The sequence below is a fragment of the Salmo salar genome, chromosome 16 (genome assembly GCF_965601325.2).
Source record: "Salmo salar chromosome 16, fSalSal1, whole genome shotgun sequence".
NCBI classification, from domain to species: Eukaryota; Metazoa; Chordata; class Actinopteri; order Salmoniformes; family Salmonidae; genus Salmo; species Salmo salar.
Window position 1 is genome coordinate 2462424 of NC_138306.1, and position 25836 is coordinate 2488259.

Below are 25836 nucleotides of genomic sequence, written 5' to 3' on the forward strand. Positions count from 1 at the left end.
AATTATAGATACACTTCTCCTTAATGCAACCGCTGTGTCAGATTTCCAAAATAGCTTTACGGCGAAAGCACATTGTTCAATATTCTGAGTACAGAGCTCAGCCATCAAAGCAAGCTATACAGTTACCCGCCAAGTTCTGAAGTCAACAAAACTCAGAAATAGTGTTATAAATCTTCACTTACCTTTGCTGATCTTCGTCGGAATGCACTCCCAGGACTCCCACTTCCACAAGAAATGTTCATTTTGTTCGATAAACTCCATATTTATGTCCAAATACCTCAGTTTTGTTTGCGCGTTCAGATCACTATTCCAAAGGCATAATGCGCGAGCGGAAAACCCGAGACGAAAAGTCAAAAAGTTCCATTACCGTTCGTAGAAACATGTCAAACGATGTTTACACTCAATCCTTATGGTCTTTTTATCATAAATATTTGATTCCAACCGGACAATTCGATTCCAACTGGACAATAGCGTATTATTACAGATAAAAAAGAAGGAACGGCGTGCCTGCGTACCCGCGCAGTAAACAACTCATTGGTCTCAGGCAGTCCACTTGTTGAGTCAGCTCTTATTCTCTCCCCAGTAACAGTAGAAGCATGAAACAAGGTTCTAAAGACTGTTGACATCTAGTGGAAGCCTTAGGAAGTGCAAAATGAACCCTAAGTCACTGTATACTGTATAGGCAATCACTTGAAAAACTACAAACCTCAGATTTCCACACTTCCTGGTTGGATTTTTCTCAGGTTTTTGCCTGCCATATGAGTTCTGTTATACTCACAGACATCATTCAAACAGTTTTAGAAACTTCAGAGTGTTTTCTATCCAAATCCACATAATATGCATATCCTACCTTCTGAGCCTGAGTAGCAGGCAGTTTACTACGGGCATGCCTTTCATCCGGACGTCAAAATACTGCCCCCTACCCTAGAGAAGTTAAGAGTGAGGTCTCTTCACGCTTTGTGTAAGAAAGACGAACATGTACTTATAAGTAGATAAGAGCGGACTACGGCGCCTTATATGGGAAGTGGAGTGGTCCACTATTGGCCGTTGCTCCTGTCTGTCTACGACAGACGTTGTGTGATTGGATCTTCCATTCCATCATGTGCGATCTCGCTCATAATATCATAGAACCGGGTGATGTTAAGTTATTTTTGGTTTGCAGTTAGACTGCAGCTCTGCAGCAGCATACAGCTCTGCTCTTTCCTTCTCATTTTTTTCACTCTCTGTCTGTTGCTATCCTCTCTCTCTCTCTTTCCGTCACTATCCTCTCTTTCTCACACACTGTTTGTCGCTATCCTCTCTCTCTCTGTCGCTATCCTTTCTCTCGGTCGGACTGCATCCTCTCTCTCTCTGTCTATCACTATTCTTTCTCTCTCTCTGTCTGGCCTTATCCTTTCTCACAAACACTCTCTCTCCTTCCTCTCCTTCTCTCTCCTCTCACTCCCTCCTGATGTCTTTCAGGAATATTAAAGACCGCAGCAGTACTGTGCTCGTGGAGCAAAGTAGCTCAGTTGTAGTTCCTTTCCCTCTTCTGTAGAACCTAAACCATTGTGAGAGGAAGGAGAGGATGAAAGGAGGTCAAAGTACTAAAGGGAAGATTTAGGGAAAGGGAGGAGATGAGAGCATGAGAGTCCAAATTCACATACACATCCTCATTTACACTGTATCATGAAGACAACACACCTACACACCTACACCCACCCACCCAGCCAGACATACACACACACAAACACCCATATACAGACTCAAACACACACACAAAAACAGTGTCAAGGGATGTGAGGGAAGTTGTGGGGGTGAGGAAGTGGAGGAACATGTTGTATTATTAATGTTGAAATGCATTCTGGGTAACTGTGCAGTCAGCTCCTTTTCCACCTTCTTCTTCTACTGCCACAGCATCAACTCACAGACACACACTCTAACGCATGCACACACACACACAAACTCTCACGCACACAAAAACACACACTCTCACGCACGCACAGATGCATGCACACACGCACACACACATACACCTTATCCAAGTTGAAGATCAGGGAGATTCTTCCCCTTGGGCGAAAACCAAACCGCTATCAAGAAGAAGCTGCTTAATATTGAAGATGGAGTGGCGAAGGGGTGAAAGTCAAATTCAAAGGAGCACATTTGTGCATGGTCTGTGTGTCTCTTCAGTGTGTGTGTGCTATGCATGGAGTTTCTGAGAGGGGGTATGAATATGTCATGTAGCAGAACAAGACAAACTAACAGTCTAGCTCAGCCCAGACTGTCAGTTCACTGACCATCACACATATAGAAGATAGCAGGGAAAGACTTGGAGGAATGATTTCATAACATCAACCTCCTGTTACTCTTAGCGTCTGGCAAAACTTTTCAGCCTTGTTGCTGTTGTGCAACTGACTAGGTATCCACTTTCCCCCTGCGAGCTTGCAGATATAAACTCTTGTGGTTCCCAGGAGAGCAGAGGTCTGGAGAAGAGATCGATAGATGAATGCATTAATAGCAAACAGGGAGAAGCCTGCTAGGTGATGATAGAAGGGCAAAGACTTAAAGCACTGGAAATAATATTTGTTTTTTCTCTATCATTCTCTCTCTGTATCTCTCTCTCTCTCTCTCTCAACCCTCCTTATTCCACTACTTTCCTTCGCAATACCCCGACTCATCTTTCTCTTCCTCTTCCTCTCCTCCCACCTCTCATCCCCTCACCCCTCCAACTCCTCTCCTCCCTTCACCCCTTCTCCCCCCTCCTCCTCTCCTCCCTCCCTCCAGGTGTGTGTCTGGTGATGGGCTGTATAATCTACCCTGATGGCTGGGACAGTGATGAGGTGCGGAGGATGTGCGGTGAGCAGACAGACAAGTACTCCCTGGGAGCATGCTCTATGCGTTGGGCTTACATCCTGGCTATCATGGGGGTCCTGAATGCCCTCATGCTCTCCTTCCTGGCCTTCGTATTGGGCAACAGGCAGGACGGACTCATGACCGAGGAACTGCTGGCCGAGAGCAAGGGTAATACTGGAGAATAGTCAATGCAGTCCATTAGGACGCATTAGGACCCGTACACGCTATTGCTCCACCATACCTTTATTTGGATAGTTACTTGACAATGTCTTAATCATAAGTAGGGAACTAACCAAATAAAGGTATGGTGGAGCAATAGGAGCATTTTGGAGCAAATTATGTGCTGTGCGGTTCCTATAAGGAGTGTAGAATACACTGCAAGCAAGCAGCACACAAACAGCACACAGATACACACACACACTGTCGTGACATGACTATCATTAACCTGCTAGGGCTAGGGGGCAGTATTGACACAGCCGGATAAAAAACGTACCTGATTTAATCTGGTTACTACTCCTGCCCAGTAACTAGAATATGCATATAATTATTGGCTTTGGATAGAAAACACCCTAAAGTTTCTAAAACTGCTTGAATGGTGTCTGTGAGTATAACAGAACTCAAATGGCAGGCCAAAACCTGAGAAGATTCCATGCAGGAAGTGGCCTGTCTGACAAGTTGTGTTTCATCTTGGCTCTTTTTATTGAAGACTGAGGATCTTTGCTCTAACGTGACACTTCCTACGGCTCCCATAGGCTCTCAGAGCCCGGGAAAAAGCTGAACGATATCGAGGCAGCCTCTGGCTGAAACACATTATCGCTTTTGGCAAGTGGCCGATCAGAGTACTATGGGCTTAGGCGCGTGCCCGAGTCGACCCCATGCTTTATTTTCTTTCGTCTGTTTACCTAAACGCAGATTCCCGGTCGGAATATTATCGCTTTTTTATGAGAAAAATGGCATAAAAATTGATTTTAAACAGCGGTTGACATGCTTCGAAGTACGGTAATGGAATATTTAGAATTTGTCACGAATTGCGCCATGCTCGTCACCCTTATTTACCCTTTCGGATAGTGTCTTGAACGCACGAACAAAACGCCGCTGTTTGGATATAACTATGGATTATTTTGAACCAAACCAACATTTGTTATTGAAGTAGAAGTCCTGGGAGTGCATTCTGACGAAGACAGCAAAGGTAATAATATTTTTCTTATAGTAAATCTGACTTTGGTGAGTGCTAAACTTGCTGGGTGTCTAAATAGCTAGCCCTGTGATGCCGGGCTATCTACTGAGAATATTGCAAAATGTGCTTTCACCGAAAAGCTATTTTAAAATCAGACATATCGAGTGCATAGAGGAGTTCTGTATCTATAATTCTTAACCTCTCTAGGCTAGGCGGGACGAATTCGTCCCACCTACGTAACAGCCACTGCTATCCAGTGGCGCGATTTTCAAAACCTTAAAAATCCTATTACTTCAATTTCTCAAACATATGACTATTTTACAGCCATTTAAAGACAAGACTCTCGTTAATCTAACCACACTGTCCGATTTCAAAAAGGCTTTACAACGAAAGCAAAACATTAGATTATGTCTGCAGAGTACCAAGCCAGAAATAATCAGACACCCATTTTTCAAGCCAGCATATAATGTCACCAAAACCCAGAAGACAGCTAAATGCAGCACTCACCTTTGATGATCTTCATCAGATGACAACCCTAGGACATTATGTTATACAATACATGCATGTTTTGTTCAATCAAGTTCATATTTATATCAAAAACCAGCTTTTTACATTAGCATGTGACGTTCAGAACTAGCATACCCCCCGCAAACTTCCGGGGAATTCGCTAACATTTTACTAAATTACTCACAATAAACGTTCACAAAAAGCATAACAATTATTTTAAGAATTATAGATACAGACCTCCTCTATGCACTCGATATGTCCGATTTTAAAATAGCTTTTTGGTGAAAGCACATTTTGCAATATTCTAAGTACATAGCCCAGGCATCACGGGCTCGCTATTTAGACACCCGGCAAGTTTAGCACTCACCATAATCATATTTACTATTATAAAAATTTCATTACCTTTTGTTGTCTTCGTCAGAATACACACCCAGGACAGCTACTTCAATAACAAATGTTTGTTTGGTCCAAAATAATCCATCGTTATATCCGAATAGCGGCGTTTTGTTCGTGCGTTCCAGACACTATCCGAAATAGTAAAGAAGTGTCACGCGCTTGGCGCAATTCGTGACAATAAAATTCTAAGTATTCCATTACCGTACTTCGAAGCATGTCAACCGCTGTTTAAAATCAATTTTTACGACATTTTTCTCGTAGAAAAGCGATAATATTCCGACAGGGAATCTCCTTTTCGGCAAACAGAGGAAAAAATCCCAAAGGCGGGGGCGGTCGGGGTCACGCGCATAAGCTAGTGTCTCTTGATGGGCCACTTGAGAAAGGCGATAATGTGTTTCAGCCTGGGGCTGGAATGACGACATTCTGTTTTTTCCCGGGCTCTGAGCGCCTATGGACGACGTGGGAAGTGTCACGTTAGAGCAGAGATCCTTAGTAAATGATAGAGATGGAAAAGAAGTTCAACAAATGGTCAGACAGGCCACTTCCTGTAAAGGAATCTCTCAGGTTTTGACCTGCCATTTGAGTTCTGTTATACTCACAGACACCATTCAAACAGTTTTAGAAAATTTAGGGTGTTTTCTATCCATATGTAATAAGTATATGCATATTCTAGTTACTGAGTAGGAGTGGTAACCAGATTAAATCGGGTATGTTTTTTATCCAGCCGTGTCAATGCTGCCCCCTAGCCCTAACAGGTTAAAATAATTGTTATGATTTTTGTGAACGTTTATCGTGAGTAATTTAGTAAATTCACCGGCAGTGTTCGGTGGGAATGCTAGTCACATGCTAGACACATGCTAATGTAAAAAGCTGTTTTTTGATATAAATATGAACTTGATTGAACGAAACATGCATGTATTGTATAACATAATGTCCTAGGGTTGTCATCTGATGAAGATCATCAAAGGTTAGTGCTGCATTTAGCTGTGGTTTGGGTTTATGTGACATTATATGCTAGCTTGAAAAATGGGTGTCTGATTATTTCTGGCTGGGTAGTCTGCTGACATAATCTAATGTTTTGCTTTCGTTGTAAAGCCTTTTTGAAATTGGACAGTGTGGTTAGATTAACGAGAGTCTTGTCTTTAAAATGGTGTAAAATAGTCATATGTTTGAAAAATTGAAGTTTTTGCATTTTTGAGGTTTTTGAATAACGCGCCACGGGATTACACTGGCTGTTACATAGGAGGGACGATTTCGTCCCACATACACTAGAGAGGTTAACCTCTTACATCTAGATGATCCACTAGCGGAACGCTTCGCAAATTTCCAATGATAGAGCGTGGCACGAATTACAAACACCTCAAAAATCCCAAAACTTATATTTTTCAAACATATGACTATTTTACACCATTTTAAAGACAAGACTCTCCTTTATCTAACCACATTGTCCGATTTCAAAAAGGCTTTACAACGAAAGCAAAACATTAGATTATGTCAGGAGAGTACCCAGCCAGAAATAATCACACACCCATTTTTCAAGCTAGCATATAATGTCACAAAAACCAAAACCACAGCTAAATGCAGCACTAACCTTTGATGATCTTCATCAGATGACACTCCTAGGACATTATGTTATACAATACATGCATGTTTTGTTCAATCAAGTTCATATTTATATCAAAAACCAGCTTTTTACATTAGCATGTGACGTTCAGAACTAGCATACCCAACGAAAACTTCCGGTGAATTTACTAAATTACTCACGATAAACGTTCACAAAAAAACAAAACAATTATTTTAAGAATTATAGATACAGAACTCCTTTATGCAATCACGGTGTCCGATTTTAAAATAGCTTTTCCGTGAAAGCACATTTTGCAATATTCTGAGTAGATAGCCCGGCCATCATGGCTAGCTATTTTGACACCCACTCAGATTTACTATAAGAAAAATTGGATTACCTTTGCTGTTCTTCGTCAGAATGCACTCCCAGGACTTCTACTTCAACACCCAATGTTGTTTTGGTTCCAAATAATCCATAGTTATATCCAAATAGCTGCGTTTTGTTCTTGCGTTCAAGACACTATCCGAAGGGTGACGCGCCGGCGCATATCGTGACAATTTTTTTTTAAATATTCCATTACCGTACTTCGAAGCATGTCAAGCGCTGTTTAAAATCTATTTTTATGCCATTTTTCTCGGAAAAAGCGATAATATTCCGACCGGGAAACCCTGTTTTAGTTCAAAGACAGAGAAAATAAAAACATGGGGTCGCCTCGTGTACGCGCCTCAGTCTCATTGTACTCTGATCGACCACTTACCAAAGGCGCTAATGTTTTTCAGCCAATGGCTCCAAAGACATAATTCAGCTTTTTCCCGCCTTCTGAGAGCTTATGGGAGCCGTAGGAAGTGTCACGTTACAGCAGAGATCCTCAGTTTTCAATAAAGAGAGTGAAGAAGCCCAAGAAATTGTCAGATAGGCCACTTCCTGTAAGGAATCTTCTCAGGTTTTTGCCTGCCATATGAGTTCTGTTATACTCACAGACACCATTCAAACAGTTTTGGAAACTTTAGGGTGTTTTCTATCCAAAGCCAATAATTATATGCATATTCTAGTTTCTGGGCAGTAGTAATAACCAGATTAAATCGGGTACGTTTTTTATCCGGCCGTGCAAATACTGCCCCCTACCCCCAACAGGTTAATTCTTAACTCAATGTTGTTATATCCTCGGGTAAAACGGGGGCTTTTTCCTCATTCTCACACACTCTCTGGGCTCCTTGGGGAGTGGATAGTTACGAGGCAAGGTATCAGAATTACTATGATCTCGTTAGAAAACTAAAATCACAAAAATATTATTTTTATCCTTGATATTTTCTACACAACGTAAAGAATGTAAACCTAATAAACACAGTGTAAAAGCTCTTGAAGTTACAATGTTTTTGTTATAACGTGTTTATAATAATTTTAATGACATCACAAAATAGATATACATTTTCCATATTCCATTCGAATGTTGAAATATATTGTCCCAGTGTCCATTGTTTGATGTTGAAGTTTTTAGGCGGCAAACTCTTCTGTAACACAAAGAGACATTCCATTTACCCACATTAGACCCCAAAAGGAATCATCGGCTGCCTAAAGTTTGCGATCGACGTGAGGTATCATAAAACCCCATTATCCCCCCTATTGACGCTGATCCACCGAAACCTGATCCTTGGACCCTCACAGGAGAGTCATGACAACACACACACACTCATGTGCAGATGCATGATAAAACACACACATATGAGAGTACACTCTTAGAAATAAAATGTGGTAAGTAGAACCATATACAGTGCCTTCAGAAAGTATTCACACCCCTTTACTTTTGTTGAGAATTTAAAGTGGATTACATTGAGATTTTGTGTCACTTATCTACATACAATACACCATAATGTCAAAGTCCACATTTCTTTGTAGAACATTTTAGAAATTAATTCAAATGAAAAGCTGAAATGTCTTTAGGCAATAAGTATTCAACCCCTTTGTTAGGGCAAGCCTAAATAAGTTCAGGAGTGAGTACATGCATAATAAGTTGCATGAACTCATTCCGTGTTCACTAATAGGGGTTCATGTGATTTTTGAATGACTACACCATCTCTAGAACCCTACACAGGTCCCTCAATCGAGTAGTGCATTTCAAGCACAGATTCAACCACAAAGACTAGGGAGGATTTTCAATGTTTCGCAAAGAAGGATACCGATTGGTAGATTTTGTAAAAACAAAAAAAGCAGATGCTGCGTATCCCTTTGAGCATGGTGAAGTTATTCATTAGGCTTTGGATGGTGTATCAATACACCCAGTCACTACAAAGATACAGGCTTCCTTCCTAACTCAATACTAACCTAAATGACAGAGTGAAAAGAAAGAAACTTGTACAGAATACAATTATTCCAAAACATGTATCCTGTTTGCAACAAAGCAATTAAACATGAACTGCGTAACTATCTGTGTACAGGTGTTTTTGAAGACCCCTCTGGCAAGAATGCAGTATTTTTTGTTGTTGATTTGAACATGATATCCCAGAAACTCCAGCTCTCATTGTTATTCGAAGCTGGGATGAAGTAGCATCAACGTCCGCTCTGAGACTGTGTGGCTGTGTTATCTAGTGACAACCCAAAAGAGTCAGGAAATTTGAGACTGTGCGATAACAGTTACGGACAAGATTGAAGATAACTCAATTCCATTTGAGCAACAATGTCTTCAGGACAGGTACACTTTTTATACATGTTGTAATATTTACATTGTCAGCCAGAAAGGTAGATAACGTGAGACAAAGTAAGGGATAGAGAGAGAGACACAGCTGCGTGTGAGCTCTAACATTTTTCAACATGTTTTTTTTACCAAAAAATAGATTTTAAGTTAGATAACCTTGGATTTTTCTACAGGGACATATACAGGATACTACCCTCCACAGCATAACCTTCACTCCAGATTCAAAACTCCAAACCTACAACCTAATTTTGGACAAAATTACCTGGACGGATTACTACTACCAAGGATTCATTTTCCCTAGCTATACAGAGGGTGTTCTGGCAAACAAACAGCAACTGAGGACACCATCCAACCTGGAACCGAGACAGACCAGATGCAACTTCAACTTCATATTTTCTACAAGAAATCTGTGCATGTACACCCTGGCCCATCTACTGTTGCTAGCCCCAATTCTGATATCTGCTTCACTGATTTCTGCTCTGGTAAAAGCCTGGGTTTTCTGCACATTAACACTAGAAGCTTATTACCTAAAATGGATCAATTGAAAGTGTGGGTTCACAGCTCCAATCCAGATGTGTTGGTCATTACTGAGACGTGGTTAAGGAAGAGTGTTTTGGATACTGATGCTAAACTTTCTGGTTATAACCTTTTTTGGCAAGACAGATCTTCCAAAGGTCGGAGAGTGGCAATCTTTACCAAGGATCACCTTTAGTGCTCAGTTGTCTCCACCAAGTCTGTCCCCAAACAATTTGATTTGCTGGTTTTAAGCATTACACTTTAAAATAGCTCTACGTTGACTGTTGCTGGGTGTTATCGTCCTCCATCAGCACCGGCCTGTACCCTACCTGCCCTAAGCTCTCTCCTGGCCCCTTAAGTCTGAATTTGTCCTGATAGGTGACTTAAACTGGGACATGCTTAAATTACCTGACCAAGTCCTAATGGGACTCCCTAAATCTTTCTCAGATTATTACCAATCCCACAAAGTATGACTCCAAACACCCAGAAAAGGCTACTTTCCTCAATGTTATCCTCACAAATAATCCTGACAGGTATCAGTCTGGTATTTTCTGTAATGACCTTAGTAATCACGGTTTTACAGCCTGTGTTCGTAATGGCTGCTCTGTCCTGATTTATCATAGACGCTTGCTAAAAAACTTTAATGAGCAAGCCTTTCTTCATGACTTGGCCTCTGTAAATTGGTTTAGAATCAGCTTGATCTCCTCTGTCGAAGACGCTTGGACCATCTTAATTTGATATATTCAGTGGTATTGTTAACATACACACCCCCATAAAGAAAATGAGAATTAACAACAGGGTAGCCCCTGGTTCCACCGTGATCTTGCAGAGTTACTCCACCTCAAGAATTGCATTTGGCGAAAAGCTCGGCACACATATTCAGGCAGACTGGCTCTCGTTCAAGCAAATGAGAAATGAGTGCACTCAGGCTATCCAGAAGGCCAAAGTTAGTTACTTTAAAGAGCAATTCTCTCTCTGTGGGTCTAACCCCAAGAAGTTCTGGAAATGGTTAAAGACCTGGAGAATAAACCCTCTGCCTCACAGCTGCCCATGTCCCTTAATGTTGAGGATGTGGTTCTTATCTGACAAGAAGCACATGGCTGAGCTCTTTAAGGTCCCCAAAGCACACACATCCCTAGGTCGTTCGTCTTTTCAGTTCGCTGCAGCTAGCGACTGGAACGAGCTGCAACAAACACTCAACCTGGACAGTTTTATCTCTTATTTCAAAGACTCAATCATGGACACTCTTACTGACTGTTGTAGCTGCTTTGCGTGATGTATTGTTGTCTCTACCTTCTTGCCCTTTGTGCTGTTGTCTGTGCCTAATAATGTTTGTACCCTGCTACCATGTTGTGTTGCTATCATGTTGTCATGTTGTGTTGCTACCATGCTGTGTTGTCATGTGTTGCTGACAGGCTGTTGTTGTTGTCTGAGGTCTCTATTTTATGTAGTGTTGTGTTGTCTCTCTTGCCGTGATGTGTGTTTTGTCCTATATTTTTATTTATTTATTTGTATTTTTAATCCCAGCCCCCATCCTCGCAGGAGGCCTTTTGGCTTTTGGTAGGCTGTCCTTGTAAATAAGAATTTGTTCTTAACTGACTTTTCTTGTTAAAGGTTAAATAAAAAAAATAGCAATGTCAAGGTAGCTAGCTAACTTAGTTATTTGTAGCTAGCTACATGGTTGATAATAGCTACCATGAGTTTCACTGCCTGGTGCAAGATAACAATATGACCAGTGCCGACCCGTCATTCAGGGCTCTGCCCCACATGTTTAGGCCTGTTTTGCATGTTATTTTCGGATTAATACATGTCATATATCAGTTTGCAAACAATGTAAAAAAAATAGATATATCATACAAACATCGTCTCTTTTTTCCCTCTTGATTAAGGCAGCTCCAAAATGGAGTTTCAGCCTAGCTTAGTGCTTTTTGTGGTGGTGGGGGAGCCATCGGAAAATACGTAGCATATCGGTTGCAGAGGCGGAAATCCCGGGGGGGACGGGGGACACACGACCCCCCCATCCTGGGAAAAATATGATTTGTCCCCCCCAATATATCACTGAAACATAACTATGTAATTTAAATAATATTAATAATACGCAATGAAAGCAATTGTGCTGATTATAGACACTTAATAGCGTGTTTTTAAGTTTCAAAAGATTGCGACCCCCCCCCCGCCCTTTGCCTCACAATGGTTTGATCCACTGCCAGTTCCTTAGCTTGCTACGTAACTGCCGTGAGGTTCATCCAGTCAATCGCGCACACACACACTAGCTGAATATGCAGAGCTAGCGCGCAAATATTAACTATTAAGCTAGCTAGTACCTATTCCATTTATGTGGCGTCGTCAAAGATGGAATCAGCATGCAGATGATGTAAGTTAGTGCTTCAAAGTCCCTGTGATAAGGTTAGCGATAAACTGAAGTCCAAACTGAACAGAACTACACTCTCTTCTACCATTGTCTTAAATATATTTAATGGTCTCGTTGCAAAAGCTAAATTGTCGCAAGGGAACTTTTATTTATTTATTTTATTTCACCTTTATTTAACCCGGGTAGCAAAGATTATAGCAAACACCCCTGAAACTGAATTGGTGCTCGCTAGCTTTGCAAATTCAGCTATTGTTGGAAGCCAGCCAATATGAAACAAACTATTAAAATTACAAAAGGTTGCAGCATATGTTGTGTAAATGGTGAACTCATACAGCTGTCAACTCTTGTCATTTTAATCCGTTTCACATTTGCTAGCTACCTTTTAGATCGAAGCCCATATAGAATGATTGAAGATGATAGAAGCCCATCTCCTACTGTAAATAACCTACACACTGTGTGTGTAGCCAGCCAGCCAGCCAGGTAGAAAAATGGCAGAAAAATAAAAGACGGACATCAGAGTATTTTTCAATACACCAAAACGCATAGTAAGAACCCTAGTAGCCTAATATCTCAAAGACTAGTTGATAAAATGTTCATAAGAAAGAAATTAAATTCTAATGGAAATGTTTCACAATGATGTCATTAGGCAGAGCAGGCAACAGATGGCACACAGACAGCAGAGTTGGGGACAGATATGCAGGGACAGACTGGCAGAGACAGGGAGTCTCAGGTAAGTTTGTTGAGTCTTTGTTTGGCAACATTATGAAAGGTTCTCAATTTTTTTTACTTGTAAAATAGGAACATAATTGGAAAATGCCATGGATACCCCCACTCTCAACTTAAACTGGTGACTGAACTAAGATTTGTTAAAGGCAATGGTATTGCTGTTGTGATTTAGTTGTGTAGTTTTGGGTACCGGTAGTTAGGAGTATGGCAAACACCTTATTTCTTTGGTTCCTCAATATACATTTACCATATTACAATGTAGGCTATGTGTTACAGCACTACTTTTGGTGTCCCCCTCAGGAATTGCTCTTGAGAAAATTTCATGTAATTGTCCCCTCCAAAGTGGATATCAGATTTTCGCCCCTGATGGGTTGGTAATGTTCTCTAGTTGCGCCGTGATTGGCTCAGTGTTCTGTCACTCATGCGGACACTACAGCACCGCAGGATTTACGGGGAGAGCTCTAAAATTCAAGCCCCTTTGGTGCTGCCATAGAGTTACATTAGAAGTGCCCATCCAAGAGGCTCAAGGTCATTGGGCACAGATAAAATGATGTCAAATCACGTTATATAGCTTTGATTGGACTGATCAACATAATATTTTCAAAATTTTAGCTAGCAAGCTAACAGTCATCATGAATCAAGTCGACAATCTACTGGCAAATCCTTTTCAATCCTTGTCATATGAAGAGAAATAATGAAGAGAAATTATAGATAAAACTAATAGGTGCTCATCGGCCATTTGTCATGAACATTATACAAAAAGTTGGAAATCTTAAATTGAACAATGAGTGGTTTGGAAGGAATCAGTGGCTAACTGCAAGCATTGCAAAGCAGTCACTAGCCTGCTATTCAGTGGAGTAAGTGTGTGGTCCAAGTCTGGGTTTAAGGGTCTCTTTTCCAAGCTTAAAAGCATAAACATTCAACATTGGCCATGCTGTCAATCCAGCATGACTTCTGCCATGTTCAAAACAACTGTAAACTCAGAACTGGGAAATCTCAGTGTCACGGTTGTCGTAGGATGAATGAGCGGACCAAAGCGCAGCGTGTGTATCATTCCACATTTTCTTTATTAAACTGCGAAACTATGCAATACATACAAATAAACTAAAGAACAAAAACCAACAAACCGTGACACAGAGGTGAAACATACTGTAACGCTCGTCGTTGAAGGGGGACCAAAACGCAGCGGGTAAAGTGCTCATCCTCTTATTTATTAAAGAAAACACTTAATCAACACAAAACAAACGGCGAAAACAGTCCAGTAAGGTGCATAGACTATACTAGAAACAACCACCCACAAAACCAAGTGAAAACAAACACAACTAAATATGGCCTCCAACTAGAGACAACAACAACCAGCTCACATAGAACTAGAAAAGCTAGATAAACATAGAAATAAGAAAACTAGAACCTAAACCCACAATACCCAACCACACAAAACAAACACCCCCTGCCACGCCCTGACCAACTACAATGACAAATAACCCCTTTTACTGGCCAGGATGTGACAGTACCCCCCCCCCCCCCCCCAAAAGGTGCAGACCCTGAATGCACCTTAAAACAAAACCCACAAAAACAACCCCAAACCTAAAGGGAGGGAAGGGAGGGTGGCCACCGTCAACGACGGTTCCTGTGCTTCACCCCCACTTCCCAATCCTCCCACCATGGAGGTGGCTCTGGCTCTGTCCGTAGCTCCTATTCAGCAGACTCTGGGCTGCGCAGCATCGCTGGAGGCCCCGGGCTGAGAGGCGTCGCTGGAAGCCCCGGACTGAGAGACGTCGCTGGAGGCCCCGGGCTGAGAGGCGTCGCTGGAGGCCCCGGGCTGAGAGGTGTCGCTGGAGGTCCCGGGCTGAGGGGCGTCGCTGGAGGCTCCTGGCTGAGGGGCGTCGCTGGAGGCTCCGGGCTGGGGAGCGTCTCTGGAGGCTCCTGACTGGGAACCGTCGCTGGAGGCCCCGGGCTGAGAGGCGTCGCTGGAGGCCCCTGGCTGAGGGGCGTTGCTGGAGGCTCCTGGCTGAGGAGCGTCTCTGTCGGTTCCGGACTGTAGGCCGTCTCTGTCGGTTCCGGACTGTAGGCCGTCTCTGTTGGTTCCGGACTGTAGGCCGTCTCTGTCGGTTCCGGACTGTAGGACGTCGCCGGAAGCACTGGACGGGGAACTGTCGCCGGAAGCTCTGGACGGGGAACTGTCACCGGAAGCTCTGGACAGGGAACTGTCGCCGGAAGCTCTGGATGGGGAACTGTCGCCGGAAGCTCTGGACGGGGAACTGTCGCCGGAAGCTCTGGACGGGGAACTGTCGCCGGAAGCTCTGGACGGGGAACTGTCGCCGGAAGCTCTGGACGGGGGACTGTCGCCGGAAGCTCTGGACGGGGAACTGTCGCCGGAAGCTCTGGACGGGGAACTGTCGCCGGAAGCTCTGGACGGGGAACTGTCGCCGGAAGCTCTGGACTGGGTCTGCGCACTGGAGGCCTGATGCGTGGGGCTGGCTTAGGAGGCGCCAGACTAGTAACCTGCACCACAGGGCTAGTGCGAGGAGCAGGAACAGGACGTACTGGGCTGGGCAGGCGCACTGAAGGCCTGATGCGTGGGACTGGCTTTGGAGGCGCCAGACTAGTAACACGCACCTCAAGGCTAGTGCGGAGAGCAGGAACAGGACGCACTCGACTGGGCTGACACACTGGGGGAAGAGTACGAGGAGCAGGAACAGGATACACTGGGCCATGAACCCTCACCGGCGGTCTGATGCTTGCAACTTGCATCACCGGTCCTGGCTCAATGCTGGCTCTAGCATGACACCTGTGAGGAGCTTTCACCAAGCGCACCGGGCTGTAGCTGCGCACTGGCGATACTGTGCGTATCTCCGCATAACACGGTGCTTGCTTGCTCCGTCGCTCCCCATAGTAAGCACAGGTGCTCCTTCATGCCCTTTCCACCAGTACCTCTCTCCGGAATCTCGCATCAAGCTCCTCGCTTGATTGCTTGACTGGCTCCTCTTTGCTCCACGGATCTCCCCGGTACGCCTGGGAAGTTAGGTCAGGGCTCCCCCCTGACTCAGCCCAACTCCCCGTATGCCCCCCCCCCAAACAATTTTTTAGGGGCTGCCTCCTCACCTCCTGAAATGGAGGATATAATGCCCCATACCTCCGTTGTTCCCGCTTAGCTTCCTCCAGCTCCTCCTTCAGGCACGGTTGTCGTAGGATAAATGAGCGGACCAAAGCGCAGCGTGTGTATCATTCCACATTTTCTTTATAAAACTGTGAAACTATGCAATACATACAAATAAACTAAAGAACAAAAAACAACAAACCGTGACGCAGAGGTGAAACATACACTAACTCAAGAACAATCTTCCACAAACCCAGGTGGGAAAAACACCTACGATCTTGTCATGTCCTGACCCTAGTAAGATGTCATTTTCTATAGTAGAGTAGGGCAGGGCGTGACAGGGGGTGTTTTGGGTTGTTCTATGTTTTCTATTTCTATGTTTAAGTTCTAGTTTTCTATTTCTATGTTGGGATTGTTTGGGGTTGATCTCTAATTGGAGGCAGCTGATCCTCATTGCCTCTGATTAGAGGTCATATTTAAGTAGGGTTTTTTCTCATTGTTGTTTGTGGGTTATTATCTTTTGAGTAGTGTGTTTTCCTCTCTGCGTCACGGTTTGTTTTTTTGTATATTCAAGTATTTAAGTGTATTGCATTTCAGTTTCACATTTAATAAATATGTGGAACTACGAACACGCTGCATTTTGGTCCGCTCCTTCAAACAGCTGTGACAGATCTCCAATTAGAGACAACGATGACCAGCTGCCTCTAATTGGAGATCATCCCAAACAAAACCCAACATAGAAATACAAAACTAGAACATAACACCATAGAAAACTAAACTAGAAAACCCCCCTGTCACGCCCTGACCTACTCTACCATAGAAAATAACAGCTTTCTATGGTCAGGACGTGACACTCAGACTTCAGTGAGTTCAAGACAACTGTGAACTCTGAGAAAAAATTGGCTCCGAACTGAAGATAACTGACGTCATGATTCGACCTTGTTTTTATCCGAGTTCCCAGTTGTCTAGAAAGCACCATGTATCCAGAGAATGCCAGACTTTGGTCTCTTTTCCCCTCATAACTTAGCCTACTGTTCTGACTTGGTGGTGCACATGTAGCCTATAACCTGTTTTAGAGAAATGTCATCAGTGAATATTGTAAGACCTTTCATTGTCTGCTTATATGCCCCCTTTATTTATCCTACGGTTCTGACTTGGTGTACAGGGAGAATACTGTAAGAACGGCCCATGTTCTGATTTCTGTCGCTGTACATTTCAAAAGTGCTGAACAAATAGTTTGTGACTATGTACGTCCTAACTCACTCATTAATGTCTTATTCGAAATTACGGATTGCCTCTAATCCGCTCGTCGTCCCCTTATGTCATAGTTTGTACATCTCAATTGTCTGTAGAAACCACATTTGTTTAAGCAAGTCAGCCATATCAGTTATGTTTTTTTAAAAGGCAGTAAATGAGGCTGAATGAACTGTTTCGCTGCCAGACAAGTCTCCGCTGATAGCCAGGTGTAGCAGTGGTATGGTGTGGTCAGCTTTATGGCCCTAACTGTTTTTTGGCACCGTTTGTCACCATTATGCTGCAATGAATGTATTGTTTAGTGTTGCGTTGTGTAGTGGCTTTGCTGGCATGCATAAAAAAAAAAAAAAATCCCCACCAAGATTTACATGCTTAAATCACCACTGAAAGTTATGATAGCTTTAGTACATTAGTTATCACACTTGCATAAAAAAGCTGTGTAAAATAATGAATTTTGACTGTCATAGCTCTTTATGGAAAATAACCTTGGATTTGGCAAGTCCTTTGCCTTTCTCTGACTCCTATACTAGGTAGCTAGCTAATATTATTATGGGCATGGCTCCTTGTCTTGATTCTTGAGAGCTATGGCTATGAAGGTGTGTATTGATTGTAAAAGTGTAATTTTGACTATCATAGCTCTCCATTCATGGAAAATAACATTGGCTTTGGCATGCATTCAATCCTTGTGACTCCTAGCTATAATAGCTAGCTAATAACATCATTGAGAAAACCCGTCACTCATTGTGCACACCACAAAATGCAGTGGGAAAATCCGACCCGACTGGGAAAATGAATACCAGAGAATACAGCAGTTCTCAGACAAGCTAGGGGCGCACTATTGTCACTGTTGCATACTTTGGATGACCACTAGTGACTTACACGGAACCCAAACCGGCTGCGCGCGTGTGCGCCATCGTGCATACATTTATTTTGTCCCCCTACACCAAACGCGATCACGACACGCAGGTTAAAATATCAAAACAAACTCTTAACCAATTACATTAATTTGGGGACAGGTCGAAAAGCATTAAACATTTATGGCAATTTAGCTAGTTAGCTTGCACTTGCTACCTAATTTGTCCTATTTAGCTAGCTTGCTGTTGCTAGCTAATTTTCATGGGATATAAACATTAGGTTGTTATTTTACCTGAAATGCACAAGGTCCTCTACTCCGACAATTAATCCACACATAAAACGGTCAACCGAATCGTTTCTAGTCATCTCTCCTCCTTCCAGGCTTTTTCATCTTTGAACTTATATGGTGATTTGCATCTAAACTTTCATAGTATTACTACACCAACCGGCAACACAGTTTGTCTTTCAATCACCCACTTGGGTATAACCAATGAGGAGATGGCACGTGGGTACCTGCTTCTATAAACCAATGAGGAGATGGGAGAGGCAGGACATGCAGCGCGATCTGCATCAGAAATAGGAATGACTTCTATTTTAGCCCTTGGCAACGCAGACGCTCGTTGACGTGCGCGAGCAGTGTGGGTGCAATTTTGCAACGCTTGTGCACGCGACGCGAGATCAAGTTGACAGAGTTTGAAGAATTTTTTTAAGAATAATGATAAGAAGAAAAAAAGTGTAGTATGCATTTCAATGAGACTTCTGCAATTTCTCTCACTCACTCACTCACTCACTCACTCACTCACTCACTCACTCACTCACTCACTCACTCACTCACTCACTAATCAGGCCTTTATGGTAGAGTGGCCAGACGGAAGCCACTCCTCAGTAAAAGGCACATTACAGCCCGCTTGGAGTTTGTCAAAAGGCACCTAAAGGATTCTCAGACCATGAGAAACAAGATTATCTGGTAAAAAAAAACAATATTGAACTCTTTGACCTGAATGCCAAGCGTCATGTCTGAAGGAATCCTGGCACCATCCCTACGGTGAAGCATGGTGGTGGCAGCATCATGCTGTGGGGATGTTTTTCAGCGGCAGGGAATGAGAGACTAGTCCAGAGTGCTCAGGACCTCAGACTGGGTCTAAGGTTCACCTTCCAACAGGACAATGACCCTAAGCACACACCCAAGACAATGCAGGAGTGGCTTTGGGAAAAGTCTCTGAATGTCCTTGAGTGGTCCAGCCAGAGCCTGGACTTGAACCCAATCAAACATCTCTGGAGAGACCTGAAAATAGCTGTGCAGCGACGCTCCCCATCCAAACTGACAGAGCTTGAAAGGATCTGCAGAGAAGAATGGGAGAAACTACCCAAATCAGGAGTGCCAAGCTTGTAGTGTCATACCCAAGAAGACTCAAGGCTGTATTCGCTGGCGAAGATGCTTCAACAAAGTACTGAGTAAAGGGTCTGAATAGTTATGTAAATGTAATATTTAAGGTTTTTAGAAAGAATACATTTGATGAGGCAAAAATTGATGGGATTGATGAGGCAAAAAAACTATTTTATCAATTTTAGAATAAGGCTGCAACATAACAAAATGTTGAAAAAGTCAAGGGGTCAGAATACTTTACGAATGCACTGTAAGTACTGTATATGTAAAATTATTAAGGGAATACCAGATACATGCACAAATATTCCCATATAGGTACAGTTTTAATCATTCTCACATCTTCCTATCGTTTTACATTTATCAGATTACCCACTCCTAATGTTGAAGTTTAAGCACTGAGGTAACCACTAATGCTCAGACACCATTTAACAGAAAAACATTTACTATAAAAAACGTATTCAGAACAGTTCTATGTAGAACTGTTCTTGCCTCCCAAATAATCGTCAAACAATACTTTCTTCCAAAAGGGGTTCTTCAGATGAAAATGGTTCTTGATATAACTCTATCCTTACGCAAACAACCCCGTTGGGGAGTGGGATCACTGTGTAGGTTTTAATGGAACCAGACAATCGAGTGAGTGAGAGAGAGAGAGAGGTTAATTGCAGAAGTATCTTTGAAACGCATTCTACACTCATGTGACACACAATGCTGGTTGTTATAGATACTATACACACCACTTATCAGTGTATTTTTGCTAAAACAATCTCTATTTATCTCTCTCCCCCACTGGCTCTATACCTCTCCCCTTCTCTTCTCGCACAGAAGCTGGGAATGCCTAAAACATCCATAGGTAAGTGATCCAAAATACAGTGAAACTGCCCTCACTGACAAACTACATTTTGGCTCCCAGAAATGTATTTATGATTTCAATTAGCAGTGGGGGCCACTTCGCATAAAACTATCATGTCCTATTTAATTGAATATGATTCCAACAGGCTTGATTGGCATGGAAATGTAATATGTGTCCTCACTGTGCTATTATGGGACTACAGAGGAAATGGGTCGTAAATTGAAATGTCTGTGCATAAACAATTTAATTTGTCACACCCTAACCATGTCCCCTTTTTTTTCTCCCCCCAGGTGTGTTTCCTAGTATGTGTTCACCGTTCATCACTCTCCAGCTTTTTACCCATCACCCCCAGAAGAGGACAGCACACAATGGCTGTGGGAGAGAGAAGAAAGGGAGAGAGAGGGGGAGAAAGGAGGGAAGAGGATAGCTATGGAACTAGATGCCTCCACTCCATTCACACTTGCACATTCACACTGTAATATTCCACCCCTCACCCTCTAGTTTATAATATATACTGTATGTACATACGTGTGTCTTTGTTGTCTGTCCTGCTCATAGTCCTAGCCCTATCGAGCATCTCTACCCCACACTACTCCCTTATCACTGAGCCCGTAGAACCCCAGTAGAGACTGACAACCCTTACACAACCAATAATCAACCAAGACAGGGACAGAGACTTTGACTGACCAATTGAAGACGTATGGATTATCTGCAAGAATATGGATGGGTTGTACTAGGTTGAAGTATTATACTGATACAAATACACAAACAAGGTAGTACAGTTCACACATACATAAATGCATGTGGGTGAGCAAATACACACACATACTCATGTAAAGTCACACGCGAATACATATCCTTAGACTTTAACCTTGTAATAAATCCATACGCTAACACGTTGAGCAACAGTAGATATTGTATATTAGTGTACCATGCCATGCCATCTCCTGTATATGTGTTTATGTTTTAGCTGTGAAAAGAAGGAAATTACCTATTCTCATGTAATATTGGGTGTAACTTTACAATATCTCAACATAATGTGTGAACTCTTACAAACAAAACCTATCCCTCCTCATTCTCCCCCTCTTCCTCAATAGCCGTCTTTACTATAGCACTGTTGTCTAACGTGAGTGGCTACGGTTACTGTATATAGATATTCACTGAAAATAATTCTAGTTTTACAAAGTTGGGGCTGAAATATATGTATAAATACTAAAATATAAAAGAAGCACTGTTGTTAGAATTCAGTTTGTTACTCCATTTCAAGCGTACGTCGTCGATGCCCAGCTCAGCTCGTTATGCACACTACTTGCATTTGAGGAGAATCTCAATGTTTTGTAGTTTGTGGTATGGTATATTCTTATTCACTGTGATGGGGGAGGTATATGACTGTATGTCTGCTCCATATCTTGTAGCTGTTGGGTGAATGCGTGTTTGTATGAGTGTGAATTTAGGGGGGTGGGGGTGGGTTGGTTCTAATATCCTTGTGGGGATCTAAAATCCCCAAAAGTCTCCATGATAGTAAAATAAGGAAAATTGTCCACCGGGGAGAAACTTCCCATGTCCCCATGAGAACAAAGGCTATGTTAGGTTTAAGGTTAGGGTTATATTTAGTGTTAGGAGTTATGTTTTGGGTTAAGGAAAATATGATTTTTAATGGAAATCAATTTTAGGTCCCCACGAGGATAGAAGAACAAAACCTGTGTGTGTTTTTTAAATGCACCTTTTTAATGTACCAAGTCTCATAACGACTCTTATACTATATAGTCCCGAACATACAGATTTATGTATTTCCCTCTGTCTTGATCTCTCGCTTTTGCGCTCACTTTCTCTCTCTTGCTCTTTCTCCATCTCATTCTCTCTCTATTGCACTCTCCCTCTCTCTCCCCCTTTCCAGCTGTCTCTCTCTTTCTATCTCTCTCTGTCTCTCATGTTTTTATGAATGAGTGTGTTTGTTAAATGCACCTTTTTAATGTACCAACACATCAACTCTCTCTCTCCCTGTCTCTCATGTTTTTTCAGTATGAGTATGTTTGTTAAATGCACCTTTTTAATGTACCAACACACCAGCCTCATCTCATAACGAGTCTTATGCTATGTAGTCATGTATATATTTATTTATTTCCCTCTCTTGATCTCTCACTTTCATTCTCTCTCTCTCATGTTTCTTTTTCAGTATGTGTTCATAATTCATTATGGGGACGGCAGGTAATATTAATTGTGGAGAGGGTCATATGTAATAATTGATTGATTGATCTATAAGGCCTGGTGAAGTTATTTAAGTCCTATACCTCCATCATGAGCTGAGCAAAAAGAGGGGGAGGAGAAAGGGGATGAATATGAGAAGGAAGAGGTGTGAGCTAATAGTGTTAATACTGTAGGAACAAAAGGCCTGTCCCAGCCTCACCTGTATGTATATATGTACCACCAATGTAAATATATTACAGATACCAAACATTAAGCAAATACATGGAAGAGAAGAGTAACGGCAATGGAATAAATAAAGTTATTATAAAGAATATATGAATATGATTAATAAAGGTTTTCACTGTAGAACAATGGTGTGTTTGCCCTGTGTTTTTTCATGGATTTGCATAGATTTTGTGGGTACTGCAGTAGTGATCACTGGGGGCTCCCGAGTTGGCGCAGCGGTCTAAGGCACTGCATCTCAGTGCTAGAGGTGTCACTACAGACTCTCGTTTGATTCCAGGCTGTATCACATCTGGCCGCGTTGTCGGGTTGGCTGAGGTTGCCCGTCATTGTAAATAAGAATTTGTTCTTAACTGACTTGCCTAGTTACATAAAATCATGTTATGGGACCTTTGGCACCCTATGCTGTCTAGTTATAGAAACTAGCACTAGTTCGACATGAGACAGACAAGCAAGTGTACGGTTTTCTTACCCTGTTTACATCAATTATGTATATAAACCCTGGATTGCTGATGTTATGTATTGGCCACCAGGCGGCCATATTGGCACTCCCCAGAAAAAGCAGGGATGAATGGAATTCTACAGTATTTCAATTATATGTTTCAAAGACAAAATTACATGTATTTAAGTTGTTTTTCTTCTTGTAGTGGGGACAGTAACATTAGAACTTAATTTTGTATTTGTATGTTTACATAATATAAATTAAAAGTATGCATTAAGGTGTCTGTAATAGAATAAACATGGCACTGGGATAGCGATGAGATTCATAGCCACTGTTTACAGGCTCCTGGCCAATTCTGATCTGAACTTTTTTTGTACATCATGTTTCCGTCATCATTTCCTATGATCGAAAAAAGCTTCTGGACATCAGAACAGCAATCACCATTGATCTGGACGAAGACTTCTACTTATTCTGCACAGGACATACTGCTCACCTTGGACCTGTCCCTAATCCCTGACACTATGAAGAGGAAAAAACGTTGCTATAGATTTCGCCGTCCGGCCACATTGATGTAACTACAGTGACGAGTCCTACCCTCTACCCTCTGTTCTATCGGTGAATGTTCAATTGCTGGAGAACTGACGAGTTCCGTTTGAGAATATCATATCAATGGTACATTAAGAACTGTAATATACTATGCTTTTCGGAGTCATGGCTTAACAAGGACCTGGACATAGATAATATACAGTAAGCTGAGTTTTCCATGCATCGGCAGGACAGAACAGCAGCGTCTGGTAAGATCCGTGAGGGTGGGGTGTGTCTCTTTGTCAACAAAGACTGGTGCGCGATCTCTAATATTAAGGAAGTCTCAAGGTTCTGCTGGCCTGAGTTAGAATACCTCAAGTTTTCATCTATATTTTGCGTAGCTGTCTATTTACCACCACAAACTGATGCTGCATTGTTGGGAAGGGCCCGTAAGTAAGCATTTCACTGTAATTCTACCCGTGTTGTTTACAAAGCATGTGACAATTAAAATGTAATTAGAAAATATTTACAATGGTGGAGGAGTGCCAAGATGGAGGTGCAGTGGCTTCAAAACAGCGCCTCCTGTCAGTCATCTAGTGTATATGCACTGTGTGTACAAAACACTAAGAACACCTTCCTCATTTTGAGTTGCACTCTCCAACCCACTTTTGCCCTCAGAACAGCCTTAATTCGTTGGGGCATGGAGTCTACAAAGTGTCGAGGTGTTCCACAGGAATGCTGGCCCACTTTGACGCCAATGCTTCCCACAGTTGTGTCAAGTTGACTGGATGTCATATGGGTTGTGGACTATTCTTGATACACACAGGCAGAAAGAGCTGTCATCTTTGTGTATGAGGATATTCTACCTTTGAGACATAGGTACTGGACCACAGGCTGACAGACTCATGATCACATAGCAATACTGCAGGAACTCATGTAGGTTCCTCAATCTCAGAATCAATACAATTGTCACGCCCTGACCATAGAGAGCCCTTGTTTCTCTATGGTGTAGTAGGTCAGGGCGTGACGAGGGGGTGTTCTAGTTTAACATTTCTATGTTGGTGTTTTGGTTTGGTTCCCAATTAGAGGCAGCTGGTAATCGTTGCCTCTAATTGGGGATCATATTTAAGTAGCTATTTTTCCCACCTGTGTTTGTGGGATCTTGTTTTGTGTTTGTGCATGTGCACCACGTAGTCACGTTTCGGTGTTCGTTTATTGATTTATTGTTTTTGCTTAAAGTTTCACTTTGTAATAAATATGTGGAACTCAACATACGCTGCACCTTGGTCCCGTTCTTCTGACAACAATTTAACAGTGGGACTAGGCAGGGGACCACGAGGGGTGCACGTTTTGGTTTTTGCCCTAGCACTACACACAGCCAACTCAAAGCTTGATAATGAGTTGATCATTTGAATCATCTGTGTAGTGCTTCAGCAAAAAAACTAAATATGCACCCCTTGGGTTCCCGAGGACCGAGTTTGGGAAACACTGGTATAGCCATATCTGTCGTGTCCGTTTATGACTGAATGTCTGAGCGGCAAAAGCCCACACCACCTTAGAGAATGTAAACTATGAAGCAGAGCACATGCAGTGGAATTGTTCAGTCAATCAGATTAAGAAATAGCTTCAACCGGAGATTAGCAGCGAGTCTGAGATCAACTTCACAACTTGTCACAAGGTATTCTGTTTCACAGAAAAAGTCTGTCATGTGAAGTCGATATGAATGGTTTGTTTGTTTATGTCTGAGACAGAGAGAGATTATATCAAGCAGCTTTCAGTGGTTGGTGGGTATACTATGCTTTATTTATTTTAATTGTTACGGTAGGCTTACTTTCTATGTTCTCTGTAGGCCTGCCCTAACTACATGTACAGTGGTTGCTCCGCTAAAAGTTTTTCAATTATGCTGCGGGACATAGTACGCTACCCTGCGTCAGTACTTCATTGCTCCAGACCAGCGCAAGGGTGAGTTAGAGCATTGATTATGCTTTTGGGTCCCAAGGCGCTACTGTGTCTTTTACTGACAATGAATTGGCGACATAAACCAAATAGAAACTGATAATGGTGCACGACTTCAGTATTTCTTACTAAAACTGTTGTTACACTAAGGTTTTTATTCTATGAGGTTTTTATTCTATGAGAAACTTAAACTACAATTAGGTGTGGAAATGTTAGGATTATTTTGCTCTTACTGTAGCACTGTAGCCTACTCCCA

The 25836-nt window shown here is 42.3% G+C and overlaps 1 protein-coding gene across 2 annotated transcripts in view; it reads left to right on the forward strand.

Moving 5' to 3' along the window:
• LOC106573024 (LHFPL tetraspan subfamily member 3 protein) overlaps window positions 1-22786 on the forward strand; it is a 75504-nt gene extending 52718 nt beyond the window's left edge. The window contains exons 2-4 of one of the 2 annotated variants that reach the window (XM_014147623.2): window positions 2764-3000; window positions 20200-20227; window positions 20518-22786. In XM_014147623.2, the coding sequence (XP_014003098.1) occupies window positions 2764-3000; window positions 20200-20216 (254 nt within the window). In that variant the 3' untranslated portion in view covers window positions 20217-20227; window positions 20518-22786. The remainder of the gene's footprint in view (window positions 1-2763; window positions 3001-20199; window positions 20228-20517) is intronic. The other variant, XM_014147624.2, reaches the window with a different exon arrangement.
• The last annotated feature ends 3050 nt before the right edge of the window (window positions 22787-25836 follow it).